The 17,225-nt window shown below is 36.1% G+C and overlaps 2 protein-coding genes across 5 annotated transcripts in view; both read left to right on the top strand.

The window, feature by feature from the left end:
* Nucleotides 1-2,303: 2,303 nt before the first annotated feature.
* Nucleotides 2,304-10,130, top strand: ciarta (circadian associated repressor of transcription a). Its single transcript, XM_081377187.1, has 6 exons — nucleotides 2,304-2,541; nucleotides 4,567-4,919; nucleotides 6,730-6,805; nucleotides 7,421-7,499; nucleotides 7,595-7,754; nucleotides 8,120-10,130. The coding sequence occupies exons 2-6, from the start codon at nucleotides 4,569-4,571 to the stop codon at nucleotides 8,594-8,596; spliced, it is 1,143 nt and encodes a 380-aa protein (XP_081233313.1). The 5' UTR covers nucleotides 2,304-2,541; nucleotides 4,567-4,568; the 3' UTR covers nucleotides 8,597-10,130.
* Nucleotides 10,131-10,997: 867 nt separating this feature from the next.
* The window catches only part of LOC308697408 (CUGBP Elav-like family member 3), a 65,747-nt gene continuing 59,519 nt past the window's right edge, over nucleotides 10,998-17,225 (top strand). For 3 of the 4 annotated variants that reach the window (XR_014030935.1, XR_014030936.1, XM_081376610.1), the window contains exon 1: nucleotides 11,012-11,263. Coding sequence is in view for 2 of the 4 variants with exons in the window: in XM_081376610.1 (XP_081232736.1) it covers nucleotides 11,071-11,263 (193 nt within the window). In the remaining 2 variants the exon portion in view is untranslated. Of the gene's footprint in view, nucleotides 11,264-17,225 lie in introns of all 4 variants that reach the window. The other variant, XM_081376611.1, reaches the window with a different exon arrangement.

Below are 17,225 nucleotides of genomic sequence, written 5' to 3'. Positions count from 1 at the left end.
AAATAACTACCTGAACCGTGGCACCGAGGATGAAGAAATTTTTATGGTATGTTGCTCTTAAGGGCCCACATCAACCTAGCCCATAATCACTCATTTGTGATTTGCGCCCCTCCCATAAAAAATGAAAATGCAATATTATTCTGCTTTAATCGCCCCTATCTTCAGTGGAGATGTTCAGAACTGCACCATATTTCATGTGTATGATTAACTTGACATCCTCTGGGGGTATGCTAAGTTTTGTAGAATTTCATCCATGGGGGGGTATAAAATAAATTCATTTATGTGCAAATTTAGTGACTGTACACTCATCGGCCTGTAGATGGTGGTGTTGAGCGAAGGGTTGCTGGTTTAGGATGATACTGTTACACACACACATGCAGGAATACAAACAAACGCAAGCATGCACACACACTGATATCCACATGCACAGACACACACCCATACACACACATACAAATCCACATGCACAGACACACACACAAAATCACACGCGCACACACATGTACGCACGCATACATACACGCACAGACACACACAGACACACACCATGAATACATTTTATCGGCGTTATGGACATAACATGGAATACACACACTATACAAGTGTCCTACAAACTGAATTATTAAACAAACTGCCGATGTAGCATGAAAAAGACTTGCTTGAACACAATAAGTGTGTTTTTGAAACTCATTTTTGTAATACATTATGTAGGGAAAACCACTGTTATGGATGTGACGTTTTCACATTATGGATGTTAAGTGTCTAAACTAATGACTTTTGATATAAAACTTAAATAGTAATGGCAAATAGTTACAAAACTCTAAATTATCCATGATCCACAGGAATACTCCAGACAGTCTTTTAAAATATACAACTTATATACATAAACACGCAATACAGCCAAATTGCTCCACGTCATTTATTTTTGTGGAAAGCCAGTGCAGGCCTGAGCGGCGGTCATATTTTGTACCGCCATGCGGTACATAATGTTACTCTTGAAAGTGTCCTTTTGATTGATCATAATAACCAAAGCCAAAGCCCAGAATACAATAATGTACCATTGTGGATAATATTGCCTGGTAATTTCGCTGACCACAGGAAGCAGACTCATTAGCTCATTTGTTTTGAATGAAACTGAGCCAATAACACTTGTTGTCCTGAGCTGACCTTCTCTTTTTTTTTTTGGTCAGACTAACAATCATAGTTCTGCTATCAACTAGAAAGGGAAAGTTCACCAACACAAACTTTGATAATGATCCACATTTGAAAGTCTTAAATGCAAAGAAGTCAAAGGGTAGGGAGTGGATTATGCAATGACTTCTTTAAAAGGGATTTATTGGGTAATTTTTGGGACACAATAGTTAATCTTGCAAAATTTATTTTCATGTGACATCCGTGTTATTTTAGTATTAATAAGATACAATTATAGTTCTTTTATTCGTTTTTATTTTGAAATGTTCCATTTTAATTTTAGTTCATTAAATAAAAAAAATATATATATACACACACACACACACACACACACACATATTAGGGCTGTGAAACGATTAATCGTGATTAATCACATCCAAAATAGAAGTTTGTGTTTACATAAAATATGTGTGTATAATTATTTTGTTTACACATTCATATATATATTTAAGAAAATGTGCTATTTATATATAAAACATTTATTTATATAATATAAATTATATATAAATATTATATTATGTACAGTATTCACAGCCCTATATCGTTTCACAGCCCTAATATATGCCTATATTACTATATTATTATTTTTCTTTCAGTTTTAGTTATTTTAGTATAGCTATAAGTTAAACTAAATGAGAATAAAAAATGTTGCCTTGGAAAAGGTTTTTATATTTTAAGCATTTTTATATTTGATTTCAGTTACCGTTTATTTTGTTTGTTTTTTCTGCTTGAAACTGTCATAAATAGGAAAATAATGTAATTAGAAATATCATATTGCTGTGGTTACTTCTAAAATAATTTGAGGGTCATCTAAAATAGAGCGTTGTCGGTAAATGTTATGTTCCAAACAAACTGTCACGGGTACAAACTCTTCCTCTAATGTGGAACAACGAGCACCGTCTGTATAACGTGATTCAATCTGTAGTATCTGCCTTTCCACTCGAATGACACGTGCGAAGAGGGGGGTGTGCAAACATGTGAGGCCGACCAATCCCGACTCAGATACTTAGGGATTGGTTCTACTTTCTGTCCAATCAGCGACTCGTCTTTGATCTCTCAGCCAATGGGAGCGCAGTCTGCCTTGGCTTTTGTCCAGCACGTGTAGCGAATGCGATTCACATGTTGTCCCTCGCTGTAGAGTGACGTGACGTCACGTGAGAGGAGAAAGGAAGAGGATAGAAGTCCAAAAAATTTCTCAGGATAACACTGCGAACGACGAAGACGTCGACACAAAATCTTATTGAGCAATAAATTGTATGAAACTACTTTTAGGCGTACGTACAACAGGTCAGGTCGTGTCAGTGGCGCTAGGTTGTTGTGGTACCGACCCAGAATCGACCCAGTATTAAGGTAAGGGAATTACGAATTTATTAATAATAAGAATTTTTACATCTAAAATTGTTCAATAAATATCCTCGTTATATTCCAGAAATGCTAACTTACACGTGTTTGCCATCTCGCTTGTTATGTGTTTACACCACGTTGAGCTGCATTAACGTTATCCCTTTGTTTTGCCAGTTTATGTCTGTCATCATGTCATAACTGCAATAAAAAATAATTTGAAAAGTAGGGTATTACATTTTCATTACAACCTGAAACTGGTGAACATTTACATTTGATCAAGATCTCTTACGGTGATATTTTCTGATATTTTTCCACATGTGGTTGATGTTTTATTATCACTTTTATAATGATTTTCATGTTTATGTGAAGATTTCATGTATTCAATATAAAGAAAAAACAACAACATTTCAATATTTCTATTTATTGGCTTAAAAGCTAACATTTTTATGGATTGTAATGCGTCACAACAAGACAGCTTAGTCAACTCAGCATAAATAATAGTGTTCTTTAAATGTTTAATATTTACATGTTACATTTATTCATATTGCAAAAGCTTTTATCCAAAACGACTATATGTCTTTCTTCTTCTATATCGATCTTTTTTAAACCACCAAGCAGTCCATCTGGTGAAAGTTAATTTGTCTTAATGGCACCGCCTAGCTGTTTATTTTTTATGAGCCACATGCCCTCGAGAGTGTTTTCTTCAACTCGGTCAATTCTGAAACCCTACACTGTATTTATAGCTGTCCATCTAAACAACATTATAGGGTATATGCATTATAGGCATGCACATATTATATTCTTGTCCTTTTCAAAACTCCTATGTTTTTTTTTTCTTCTTAAGATACAAACCATATGTGGTATTGTGGCCTTTGACCTAGTGAAAGGAACATGGCGTGCTGTTCTTCATGGGTAGTGCGATTTTTAAACAGGATAATTGTGGTATCTCTGTGATCTCTCTTTTTGTTTTGGACTGTATCCTGTGTTCCTGCATTGGTTTTTTTTTATCCACACTGTCTGTTAGGTGCTAGCAGCTCTCTTATTTCTTGACTTACAGAATTTTGTCTGTCAGGAAACCTCAACAATAAGGTTTATTTTCTTCAAGTCCAGTCAAGCCAGTAGTTCAGCTTTGTACTTATCCTGCCAACATGTACATGTTTTTATGTTCTGTACACACATACAATCACACATTGTGTTCATGTTTTATTCAATAGACATAATGATTTTTATACTGAACAAACTGTGTATTCTATCCTCCTACAATAACCCTACCCATAAAACTACCCATCACAGAAAACTTTCTGCATTTTTACATTTTCAAAAAACATCACTTAGTAGGATTTATAAGCTGACAAGGATTTCGGATATTGCCATCTTTGTGGGGACATTTTGTCTCCATAATGTAGGGTTTACCAGGCCACACCCACACACCACACCACACATTCTCCTCACTCCCTCTCACACACACTCACACCACCCATTCCACTCACTCCACCCACACACCTACTCATAAATGATTTTCTTTCAAATGTTCTATTCATCAAAGAATCTTGAAAAATTGTATCAGGATAAGGAAAAGGATCCTTATAAAAGGATATAAAATGTTTCCACTACTTCAATCTAGTATCGACTACTATCAACAATAATAATAATAAGAAGAAGAAATGTTTTTGCAATAAGACAATCTCAAAAATATTAAAATCTTAACTACTACAAAAGTAGTTGAATGGTAATTAGTCATTTTTAAACAATTGTAGTCAATCCTCGAAGTCATTCAAGCAGTTTTTACAGGGATTTGCAACCCTAGTGTCCAAAACATACCAGTGACAGTCCCGTCAACCGGACCCTTCCCCTATTGTGCTTTTTGTTAACATTCTCTCAGCTGTATTTCACATTCCTCATAATTTTCAGCTGCCATGTTCCCTTCAGAGATAGGCAATCACTTGCCATCAGTTCATTTAATTTTAGCCCATCGCTCTTCAGCTTTAAACAATCTGCCACCTCACACATATCTGTTTTCTCACATTTCAGTGATGCTGTCACCAGGAAGTCCTTCCAAATGGCAAATGCAAGATTCCCTCTCCTCGACCCCCAGTTCTCTCCTGTACAGTGAGAGTGACCAGACGGAGGACGAATCTGAGGTCTTCACCTCTGAGAGTAAAGCTGCAGGAGTTGTGCCTGATCCAAAGCTTTGCCAGATCCAAAGCTTGGCCAATGGGAGCTCTCAAAATTCCAAATCGACTCTCACCTTTGTGAACCAGAGGAGTGGCAGAGTTGAAATTGGTCAAACTGGATGTTTCTCGGCATCTCCAGCTTACAACAGTCAGAACCCGGTGCCATATGAAAGGATTCCCACAGAGGGAGACCTGAGGTTTGCACGCAAAGTAAGTCTGAAAATCTCTACCCTGTGATATTTTCATGCATTCTGCTTCTTGTATTTTGCATTAGTGTCAGCCTACGTTTGCATTATGTCGGCTAACGATTAAAGGCTAACTCTTGTCAAAATTGCAACCTAGGCTATTTTTGTTAATCTACCCGAGTCAAACATTAGTGTAAAAGCATAATTAGAATGGAAACGGCACTTTTAAGATTGACCGTATTTTCGTTTTCGGTCAAAATGCCTTTTGAATGGGAGTGCTAGGGGCACTACGGTGATAGCATCAAAATCGCAACATGAAACTGTGCTTGAAGCGTCAACTGGGACCAGAAATCAGTATCACCAGAAAGTAGTCGATCTCTGAATGCAACGTAACACGAGGAGGGTAAAGATCTTTCCATTACGTTGCATTCGGAGATCGACTACTTTTGTCTGACAAAATTCCAGCCACCGGAACCACTAACTGATAAAGTGAGACGACAAAACCTTTCTTTTTAGTAAACTTTGTGTACACACTAACAATGTTGTCAATGCTCGAGTTCATGTGTAGAGCCCCTGGTGATACTTCAAGCACAGTTTCATGTTGTGTCGAGCCTTCTTAAAGTTTTAAAAATAGCGATTTTGATGCTATCACTGTAGTGCCCCTAGCACTCCCATTCAAAAGGCATTTTGACCGAAAACGAAAATACGGTCAATCTTAAAAGTGGCGTTTCCATTCCAATTATGCTTTTACACGAATGTTTGACTCGGGTAGATTAACAGAAATAGCCTAGGTTGCAATTTGGCGAGAGTTAGCCTTTAATGACTTTTTTTGAGTGTGCCTTGGGCAAGAATTATTTAAATAAGGAATATTGTGATGTGAACGTTACCCGGAAGAAAACTTAAGGCTACAATTGAGGTTTTTCAGGGAGTTCAGAAACGGTGCTTACTGATATAGATCTAGATACAGAATATATATACTGATATAGATATAGTCATCACTTTCTTTGGAGTGACTTTGTGCTTTGTAACTTTGCAGACCCTTTTCATGCTCAAACGGCAACATTACACACTGAAGAAATCTGAAAATGTAAAAAAGCTAAATAAGATTAAAACATGCTTAAATAGGTCAGGTACTTTTTTTATTATTCATACTCTCCTGAGATCCACTTATTTCAGTCAAGTAGTTTTTTTTATGACCATTTTCTGAGCCTTGCAGGGAAAAAGTAAATTTTAGGCCGCTGTACCTTTAAGCGCCCCTTTCAAATGTGAAATGCACACCATTACTAAGCACATTCTCTCACACATCAGCTTGTGAGTGGCTGTCATGTCAAATATAGTTTGGGAACTGGGCCATCCTTCGATATAAGCCTCTTTGCAAAGTCCCTGCATCCCAATGTGACAGATGCACGAACCACTATGTGCTGAAATGTTACAAACAAACAAATCAGATCTTAATGAAATGATCAAGAACCTTGTTAAAAATAAATTACAGCTGCTCCTTTTACCATGGCTGTATCTGATCACCTGGTGGTATCATTGGCTTACAATTGTGGGTGGTCATTTTGATACATTGATCTGTGTGCAACTTTAATAACACAATGCTTGGGAAATTCAGAATGAGTCATCTTTAAGGGCGAAGCACTGAAGGTGCGTAGGCACTTAATGGATCCGTTAGTGTTCTTCTTCCTCTCTTGAAGTCTTAAGGCAGCCCGTTCCTTTAAAATTGCTTAAGCCTCCAAGACAGTTTTGCAGTTTCGAAATCTGTCGTGCGTTTTTAAATGCTTCTATGATGATTTTATTGGTAAATGCATGTCTTAAAATAATTTCTTTTACAGTGTTCAGAGCTGCATGGGTACATCAGGCCCCTGTTGGAGCTGTTGAATGGGTTGAAAACAGGTCGATATGAAAAAGGTAATGCATTAAAAAAATTCTATATACACTACCTTTCAAAAGTGGGGCCAATAAGATTTCTTTTAAATAAATTAATACTTTGAATCATTAGATTGCATTTAATTGATACGAAATGACAGTAAAGACATTTATAATGTTACAAAAGATTTCTGTTTCAAATAAATGCTGTTCTTTTACATTTTCCATTCATCAAAGAATCCTGAAAAAATGTAGGTTTCCATCAAATTATTAAGCAGCACAACTGTTTTCAACATTGATAATAATAAGAAATGTTTAATGAGCACCAAATCAGCATATTTGAATGATTTCTGAAAGATCATGTGACCATGAAGACTGGAGTAATGATGCTGAAAATTCAGCTTGATCATCACAGGAATAAATAAATGTAATTACAATATTGAAAATCTTATAACTTAAAATATTTGTTTTCTATTACAGTTTTTACTAAAGTTTTGATTTCAAATAAACTCAGCCTTGATGAGCATAAGAGAATTCTTTCAAAAACATAAAAAAGCAAAAAAAAAATCCAACCCCAAGCATGTGAATGGTAGTGTATGTCCACACTTTATGTAATTTTGTATCTATTTTATTTATTAATTTGTTTCTTTTTGGCAGGTTTGAGCACGTTTCAGCAGAGTGTTGCCATGGATAGACTGCGAAGGATTGTGGGTGTTCTACAAAAACCTGACCTTGGGTATTTTATTCTATTGAACGATGCATTTCTCTGCATTAGATTGAATACATATAATGCCTTTTATTAAATCATATTTTTCTGCTGTACCTCCATAGGGAGAAGTATATGGGCACTATTCTGCAGCTGGAGATGATGTTAAAGGCTTGGTTCCCTCAGGTGAGGCCTCAGCATCGCGATGGCACCCCTTCATTCCAAAATTTTATGGCTAGTCTGCCTCCACGCTGGAATCAGGACCAGTTACATATTCCTGTAAAGGTAAGTGGATAGAAGTGTTTTGAAACAAACAAATCGAATGAGATAAGCTTCTTCTCGGTTCAAAAAGTTTTTCCACTAAAAGGGATAGTTCACCCAAAAATGCAAATTTGATCATTATTTACTCTGTTCATCTTCGGATTGAAGATCTTTTAATGAAATCTGAGAGCTTTCTGTCCCTCCATTTACAGCTACGCAACTGACACTTAGACGCCTCAAAAAATTCATAAAGTTTTTATGTGAATAAAAGCCTAAATAAAATCTATTCATCATATAAAGCCATTGTGTTATCAGGGTATATCAGGGCCTTTACAATCTACAACAATCTTGAATGGTTCATTTCCTCATCAAAACCCTTTTTCTTTCAGAAACGCAGATTAAGTTGGTCAGACTCCGACTCGCAAGGTTCCTCAAGCAGCAAACGTATTCTACAGGACGATCGAGGACCAAGCCCCAGCGATACTAGCTCATGGCTCAGCAACTCTGAAACCACGTTTAGCGAACTTGAAGAAGACAGTGCAATCTGTACAAATCAAAATAAAATGACATCTGAATCCAAACACATCAAAAACAGCCATCTTCAAGTTCAGCAAAAGACAAACTCCTTAAACGAAACCCCTGTGACTGCGAAAGGAAGACCGCCTCCGCTTGTAATACCACCATCAGCCACAGATGGCAGCATCTTGTTTATGCAGGATTGGTCAGTGTCCTCCACGACTCCTACTTCTGACGCTCCAGCAGACTTGATGATAAGTGGGAAAGATGTGGGCGAATCTGTAAAAGGAGAAGGGCCAGAAAAACAGGTTAAAAGTAAACATCATTGCACAGAGATGTTAAACACATAATGTTTTGAAGTTTCTCGCGTTTAAAGGAATGGCCAATTTTTTCCAGCCTGTCGATATTGGGAAATCATTGTTTTTCACAAAGTGAAAAGTGTTGTTCAGTTAGTCGGACTTTACATTCTGTTTTTACATATGTACAACACAGAAGTTACCATATGTATAGTATGGCATAAGATTTGTTTTTTTAAGATTATAGATTCTACATTTCTAAAGTCCTAAGAGGTCAGAGATGTGTCTTAAAATATGTGCTTGAGCCATATGGTCAACCGGTGAAACATGCACAGCTATCAAACACTCGACTGCACTGCCTTTCATGATAACACAGGCTTCCAACAATATTTATGAACATGGCAACGGGAAGCTAGAAGAATAGTCTGATAAAACGTCCAGAAAATCTACCTTAATGTCCTTTGACTTGAATTGAAAACCACTTTGAGCAACGCATGGAATAGATTTGCAGTATGGGAGGATATTTTCGAGGCAGTTTTATTTATTACTTCTTTACTTGAACATTCTGAGATCTTATAAGCAGCCTTAAAATGACCCTTGAGAGTCCGTACATGTGGGCCGTGGGCCATTTTCATAGTTCAGTGTTGTATTTTTATTAAGATACAGAGAGCCAAACAACTGATGGGATGCATCATGAAGTGTTATTCTATAATCTGGAAAGCAAATGGTCATTTATTGAAAATTTTCTTGCCAAACACAGTTTGCACATTTATGTTGTTCTGCTTCCATGTCGTAATAGTTCATTTTGTCACAGAAATCTAGGTTTTTGTTTTAGAAAATTGCACAGTTGGTCCCTTCTACTCACCTAAAATGTCCTTTTCCATTTAGAGCATTGTAATTATTAACCATTCTCTAAAACATATGTTCAAGTTAATTACGAGTATGTGGAGTGTCCCACACTGTACAGATCACACTGAGGAAGATAAGACTTTTATTTAGCTATTTGTAGAGAATAATCTGAAATTAGAGATACAGTATTTAGCTTCATGAGGAATGAGAAGAACTTTTGTTGACTGAGACGCATGTAGTCACAGCTGTACGAGTATCGTGAAAATGTATGACTATATTGTTGCCATCATAATGGAGATTGTACTATAAGGGAAAAGTGCATATGAAGATATATGGATTAACATTTAAATGCACTTAACAGCTTCATGTAATTGTGAAGGTAGAATTTTGAGGAAAATATTTTTTTTAAATAATAAAAATTCTTCCTCAAAATGAAAAAAGTCAGGCATTGTAGCACTGTTCTTATTTTCTATTGATCGTTTAAACTCATTTTCTGTTTGTTACTGTTATTATATCAAAGTTTTTTCAAGTCAAGGTTGCTGAAATGTTTTTCAACGTTCCACTTTTTGATATCATTAAATGTTTCAAAGTTTCTTATATTGTTATTTGCAGTCTCTTTCTTTTTTATTGTCTTTCTTTTTAGACATCAGTTATGACATAGCCTATATAGAGCAAAACATATAAATGGAAATATATTTTAAATATACACTGTAGCATTCAATTTTTTAAAATGTTTTTGAAAGAAATATCTTTAAGCTTTGTATTTGTCATTTATTCTTGTGATGGCAAAGCTGAATTTTCAGTATTATCACTCCAGTCTTCAGTGTAACATGATCCTTCAGAAATCATATTAATATGCTGATTTGGTGCTCAAGAATTTTTTTTTAATCAATGTTTAAAACAGTTGTGCTGCCTAGTATTAATATTTTTGTGGAAACTGATAATTTTTTTCAGGATTCTTTGATTTTGATTCATTGACAGTTCAAGTATTTATTTAAAATAGTTTTTTGTAACAATGTAAAGGTCTTTACTGCCACTTTTGATAAATTTATTAGGTCTTTGCCATTTCTGATATATTTAAAATATATTAGATATTTGTATAGTCCAAAATATATTTAGCATATATCTATACATATATTTTGACCAGGAGAAATAGATAGATTGTCTGTATTAACTTAATGAAAGTGCTCTTGATAGCTATTAATATGATTAACATGACTGTTGCAAGTAGGATAACGAAAACACTAGAAGGTCCACATATTTCTCGAGTGTTCTATCCGAACATGACTGACCCCTGCTGGATGACTGGTTGTTTTATAATATAAAAGTTTATCATTATAAAAGATTCATATTTATGTTTCAAAGTGATTTCACGAGGCTAAAGTTTCTTTTTCTACACCCTGTGATGGATAAAATACATTATCCTTGTTATTGTGATTTCAGACCAAAGACTGTGAGCAAGGAGGAAAAGGTTTTATAAGAAAGAAAGAAAGAAAGAAAGAAAGAAAGAAAGAAAGAAAGAAAGAAAGAAGGAAAGAAAGAAAAAACAAAAAAACTATCAACTGTGTGTGCATGTCAAGTATTGTTGTAATATATTGGTGATAATGGAGTCCATGCAGTATCTACACATGAACCTGTAAGCGGCAGCACCGCGAGTCCGCGACTAGAAGACCTTGAAAATGGCGGCTGGAACTGCTGGCGCTAGCGGCCACAAAAGTGGCTCATCGCCGCGCTTTGAGTCCACTTTGGACCGTCGTTTTCAGACTGTATCCAACACCATGGAATCCATTCAGGGACTATCTGCCTGGTGCATCGAAAACAAGAAATATCACAGCGTGATCGTGCGACACTGGATGAAGTGGCTGCGCAAATGTGAGTATTTAGCACGTTAGCCGGCTAATCTGAGCCTAGCTGTAAGACAACACCTGTTTACGGACCCATATTTGCTTAACCTGGGGGTTCCAAAGTGGACGTGAGTGGTATTTGTGCGCATATGTTTCACAGAAGTTATTGTGACTGGCTAGTTTCTGTTCTTCAGCCCACTTGACAACTGTTGTGGCTTATTAGCAAACTGCTAATCTGTCCCCCATCAGGACGGGACAGGTCGTATTTCAAAAGCTGGTGAGGTGCATTCATAGACCGCTTTCCGAGGCAGCAGGTCTTTTAGGCACCATCATCTTTCAGAATAGTGGAGTTATGGGTCAGCTGCATTTTGGGTATCATTGCACGATTCGAGTCAGTAACTTTTTGGGCAATAAAGGGGTGTTTGGGGTCAGCAGCATTTTGGGGCAGAATGGGACATTTGGGGTCAGCTACATTTTAGGTGTTTTGAATTGCAACATTTTAGGGCAATAAAGGGGTGTTTGGTGTCAGGAGCATTTTCTTTTTGGGCAGAATGTGGCGTTTTGAGTGTTATAGGCATTTTGAGTGTTATAGGCATGTTTTGAACGGGCAATGTCTTTTAGCTTTAAAGAGGTGTTTTGGAACAGCAGCATTTTTGGGTTAAAAAGTGATTTGTTGTCAGTTGCATTTTTGGGAAATCAAGGGATGTTTAGGGTCAGCAGCATTTTTGGGCAAGATGGGGCATTTGGGGACAGCTACATTTTGGGTGCCATAGATGTGTTTGGAATCTGGAATGGTTTGGGGCAATAAAGAGGTGTTTGGTGTCATTAGCATTTTGGGGCAGATTGAGGGTGTTTAGCTTCAGCTGCATTTTGTTTCCAAGTCAGCAGCATCTCATTAACCATTTTAGTCATATCTCTTTGGTGATTCTATGGCCATCTTTTGCCATACTGAAGACTGACTATGAATTTTCTTGGCAATGTTTTTTTTCCGGGGTAGCCAGGTCTTTCCCCAACCGTCCCCATAATATACAGTGCCCTGCGAAGGTATTCATACCCCTTCTTTTTTTTCCACATTTTATGTTGCTGCCTTATGCTAAATTACTTTTTTCTCACATCAATCGACACTCTACACACCATAAAGCTAAAAACAGATTTGTGATAACTCTGCAAATTAAAGGAAAATCTGAAATGAGTACATTGCAGAAGTATTCATACCCCGGCCTAACTCAGTACTTAAAGCACCATTACAAGTCTTTTTGGTATGATGTGACAAACTTAATAAAAAATTTTTTTTTTAATTTATTTATTCATTTATTTGTTTATTTGCACTTTTATTTATGTCCACATTTATGTTTTTATTTGTCTACATTTATTTATTTCTACATTTATTTGTCCGTATGGTAATGAGGGGTATGTGTTTTACCTTAGATATAGCAATCAAGCTCAGAGTGGTAAGGGCAACATTTTGAGACCACAGTGACACCTTGTGGTGTGACCAAACGAAATGCAAGAGCTGTGCGGACTAGTGTTGTCAAAAATATTGATATTTTGATATGTATGAATTCTGAAATATGTGAAATGGTTCCAATGCTCCTTTTCTGCAGTATTGATACACCGATACCGGCTAGTATGCGTTTTTACTCTCTCTCTTCTCTCCGACAGTGACACACACCCGCCTCCTCTCACTCACTCGTCTCATTCGCTCCGGTTGAATAATGTTGGTGTTGGCCTGAATTTCGCAGGATTGCGGGGATTGTGCATAATTTTACTCACTCCAGCAGGTTTCACACCAAAAGTGATCACACCACTAATTTATGCAAGTGGTGTTCACTTAAAGCCGCCTCTAGAATACCAAATTGACTTCTCTTTCATGGCTTATTGCATAAAAACGATCAAATACATACAAAATTATGTCAAAATGTCCATCTTGCCGAGTATGCAGGTAAATACATTCAGTTTTGGAACGTAAATAGTTTAGAGAAAATGCATGTGGTGTAACAGTATATTGGATCCATGCATAAGCTCTTAAAGTGACAGCAGCCTAATAAGCCTAAACCTGCTGCTGTCTGTCAGGGTAATCAGAGAACAAAAGACAAGGAGAAAATCTCTCGCCGCTCTTGACTGAATACATTTTTTTACTTTAATTGTAAGCATTAATCTGTTTTTAATTTTTGCAATTAAGCCTATCCAGTGTTATTTTACATTTGATTACTTTCATTTACTGTAGTATGCCTATTTCTTACCTGAATACTACTGTTACACCAACCTGAAAAATTTAAATCCATTTTTATTTCATGTGTCTCTTTATTGTATTTATTTGAGCTATCATTTGCCATTTTTTAGTTTTTTTTTTTATGATTTTATTACTGAACTACTACTGATTCAAATAAATCCTCCCTGTTCTGTGTGTAAGCTATTGCAAAATGATAAAAAAAATTGAGGTAATAACTATTGATCGGTATGGCGGCTTATATGGCAGTTTTCCCTGTGGTATCGAAAATGGTATTGAATATCCGAATTTGGAAATTCCAGTATCGTTAAAAAATTAGTGCAGACATGCCTTTGCAAGTCACACAGGGAATTAATGACTTAGAGATGGGCAATATATCCAAAATCTTATATCACGGTTTAAGTAATTTAATATCACCTAAACTGGATAGGGCGACCAATCATACTCTTTTTATCCTTGACATGGCTGTAATAAAATGTCTTGGTACACATGAACAGAAGCCATGTCTTCAACAGATCTGATAACTGACACGGAAGTACACATGTGAAATTATAGTGAAATTATATATTATATCCTATAGGATTAATGGAAAAAAAATTGCCCCTGGAAGTCAATATATAAGGGAAATATCACCTCTTAATAGCATTGTTATTGGACCTTATGCATTAAAAATGCAGTTAGCTTCTGTGTAAGTATCTATAATGTATGGCTATGGCGTGAGATGTGTCTCACTAGCTGTGTTTGCATGGACACGTTTTATTTGATTTAATTCCAAAGAAATCCCGACCGGAAATGTTTTACGGCCATGTCCGGAATGAAGGGTATGGATGGTAACCCTATATACACAGTTAGGGTGATTGTTATAAGTTTTTATAAGATGTCCATGTTGAAGTCATTCATTGCCTGTGTGACTTGCAAAGGCATGTCCACACACTTCTTGCGTTTCGTTTGGTCACGTTTGCCCAATTTTGAACTTTTTACCATAATGTTTTTATTTTATTTTTATTACTGCTGAATTAATTTCACAGTCCCATTTCTTGGCCAATTAAAGGATTCTTTAAAGTTTGTGCTTCATACTAGAGGTAATGGTATAACAAAATCCAAATTTTAAACAGCTTTTATTGTACCAGGCTTTTTAAATGACACTTTAAATTGACATAGCTGTATAAATGACTTCTAATTTCAAAAGTTATAAATGCAGTTAAAGGATTTTTTGAAAAAATTGGTGCTACAATAAAAAAAAAAGTCCAAAATTTGGATTTCATTAGACCATTTCCTCTAAGTCATTAGCTTTAACAAACACTCTATAGTAACTGATAAATTTCCAGTGTTTTGTGGCGATTGGTCGTTGTGTTGTGGCTTGTTTCCGTTGTGCTGTGGCTTGATTCTGCGGTGTTGTTAACTTTTACTTGCTTTTCAATTTTCGTTGTGATGTGCATTACTTAATTAGTATTGTGCCAACTTAATTAGTAATGCCACTTGCTTAATATTTAGATTTTTAATTGTATTGTTTTGGTTGTGCTGACTGCAGATGACTGATGATATGGTTATCCTGCTGCTCATTAGGGTTGGGTATATTGTTTGAATTCTGCAATTTGATTTCGATTCTGCCAGAGGTGGACAGTAACAAAGTACATTTACTTGAGTACTGTACTTAAGTACACTTTTTGAGTATCTGTACTTTACTTGAGTATTATTTCTTCTGGAAACTTTTTACTTTAACTTCACTACATTTGAAAGACAAATATCATACTTTTTACTCCACTACATTTCTGTCAAGGTCCTTGAGTAGAAAGTAACATCAGTCAGTGGATGATTTTGGTTGCAGGGGTTGCATTTTGGTTGGAAATGAAAGTCGGGTTGACGTCAGAACCCTGCATCTGATTGACATCAGAACCCAACGTCAAATTGACATTGGATATTGATTGAAAATAAAAGTCGGGTTGACGTCAGAACCCGACTGATGTTGGTTTCTGACGTCAACCCGATTTTCATTTTCAACGTTGGATTTGGTTTTCTAAATGCGAATTTTGTCACTTTTTTGGAGCACACTAGCTTATAGATAACAGTACGGCTAACATATTCATACTAAAAGCCAAAAAACTTTAAATAGGGCAGTATTTGAGGGAACAGCCATTTGGGTGTCCGAAACCATCGTGGACGTTATTGAGTGACTTATTCAATCTCACACTCAATCCCACTGGAACTGTGTTCTAGAAATAAATGTGATATTGATATGAGGGTAGGCAGTCATAGATTCAGAGGCATAAGGTACTTTAAGTATTACATTCAACAATGCAACAATAATAAAACAATGCATTGACATTTACTTTTTACTTTTGATACTTAAGTACTTTTAAAAACGAGTACTTCTGTACTTTTACTTAAGTAAAAATAAGTCTTTACAACTTTTACTTGTAACGGAGTAATATTTTACCAGTAGTATCTGTACTTTCACTCAAGTAAGGAAGTTGTGTACTTCGTCCACCTCTGGATTCTGCATATCGATTCCATTTCTTATCGATTCCTAATTTTGATTCCAAGAATAATAATAATAAAAAAAGATATTGTTCACAAATCTGACTTATTGCAAAACATTTCAATGTAGCTGAATACCGTGAACAAAAATCAACAGGCTAAAGAACTCTTAGACAAGTTTTGAACTTTTGCCTATGGTTTAAAAATACCATCGCAATAACAACTAGCTTAAAAATGTATCCATTCATTCGCTCTTTTAGTGACAGCAACCTAATATTCCTGCTGCTGTCTGTGTCATTAATCTTAAAGGGGGGGGTGAAATGCTATTTCATGCATACTGAGTTTTTTACACTGGTAAAGAGTTGGATTCCCATTAGGGCTGCAGTATTTGGGGAAAATGTCATATTGCGATAGAGGTCAATATTGCGATTACGATTGCGATATGCGATATAATAAACAAATGGTTTCATGAGTCAGCTTGCTTGGTTCTCAAGGAAAATAAATGCACACACAGATTAGTGATAATCAGCCTAAAGAAAAAAGTTATTTAGTCAAGAGCAGTGAGTGTTTTTCTCTGTTCCCTTTGTTCTTTGATTAACTTTAGCGACAGATTTTTTTTTTTATTGCATTTTAACAAGAACAAAACATAATTTACATACAAGAATACATATAACCATACATGTCAGGGGTAAAGAAAAAAAAAATAGAATAACTTTAGCGACAGATGTAATTAGTGGCTACTGTACTGTCCCTTTAAGACCAGCCGCTGTCAGAGACGCGGATCTCACACGCGCCTCATTCTTTCACGAGTCATCACAACTCTTCATGTTCATCATAAGACTACTCTTATGTTATGAAGACACTCGACAAAAAGACATTTTGGCATAATTGTGTGTGTTATTGTTCGTTCAAGCTCGAAAGAAAACTGTATTCTGTCATGCTGTTTTGTGCGCACGCACGATATTAGCGCAAGTCTTTCTGTGTGTCACAGTCAGACATTCACAGGCAGCGCGTTCATTATGGCATACATGTGTGTTGTTCGTTCTACCGCTAAAGAGAACTTGATACTGGCGCGTGTCTATCTCTGTGTGTGTGTGTGTGTGTGTGGAGGACATTCACAGGCAGCTCGTTCTTTTATGTATTATCGCGCATGAATGGTTTAAAAGCATTTGCATTAATAAGTGCGTTAACAGCGCTAATTTGTTTATTTAATATAAAATCGCAACATTTTGCCATATAATCGCGTAGGCTTGACATCGCGATTGCGATTGCGATACGATTA

The sequence above is a fragment of the Scardinius erythrophthalmus genome (assembly GCF_964197995.2).
Source record: "Scardinius erythrophthalmus genome assembly, chromosome: 10".
In the NCBI taxonomy this organism is placed as follows: Eukaryota; Metazoa; Chordata; class Actinopteri; order Cypriniformes; family Leuciscidae; genus Scardinius; species Scardinius erythrophthalmus.
This window is presented reverse-complemented; position numbering and strand designations above follow the sequence as displayed.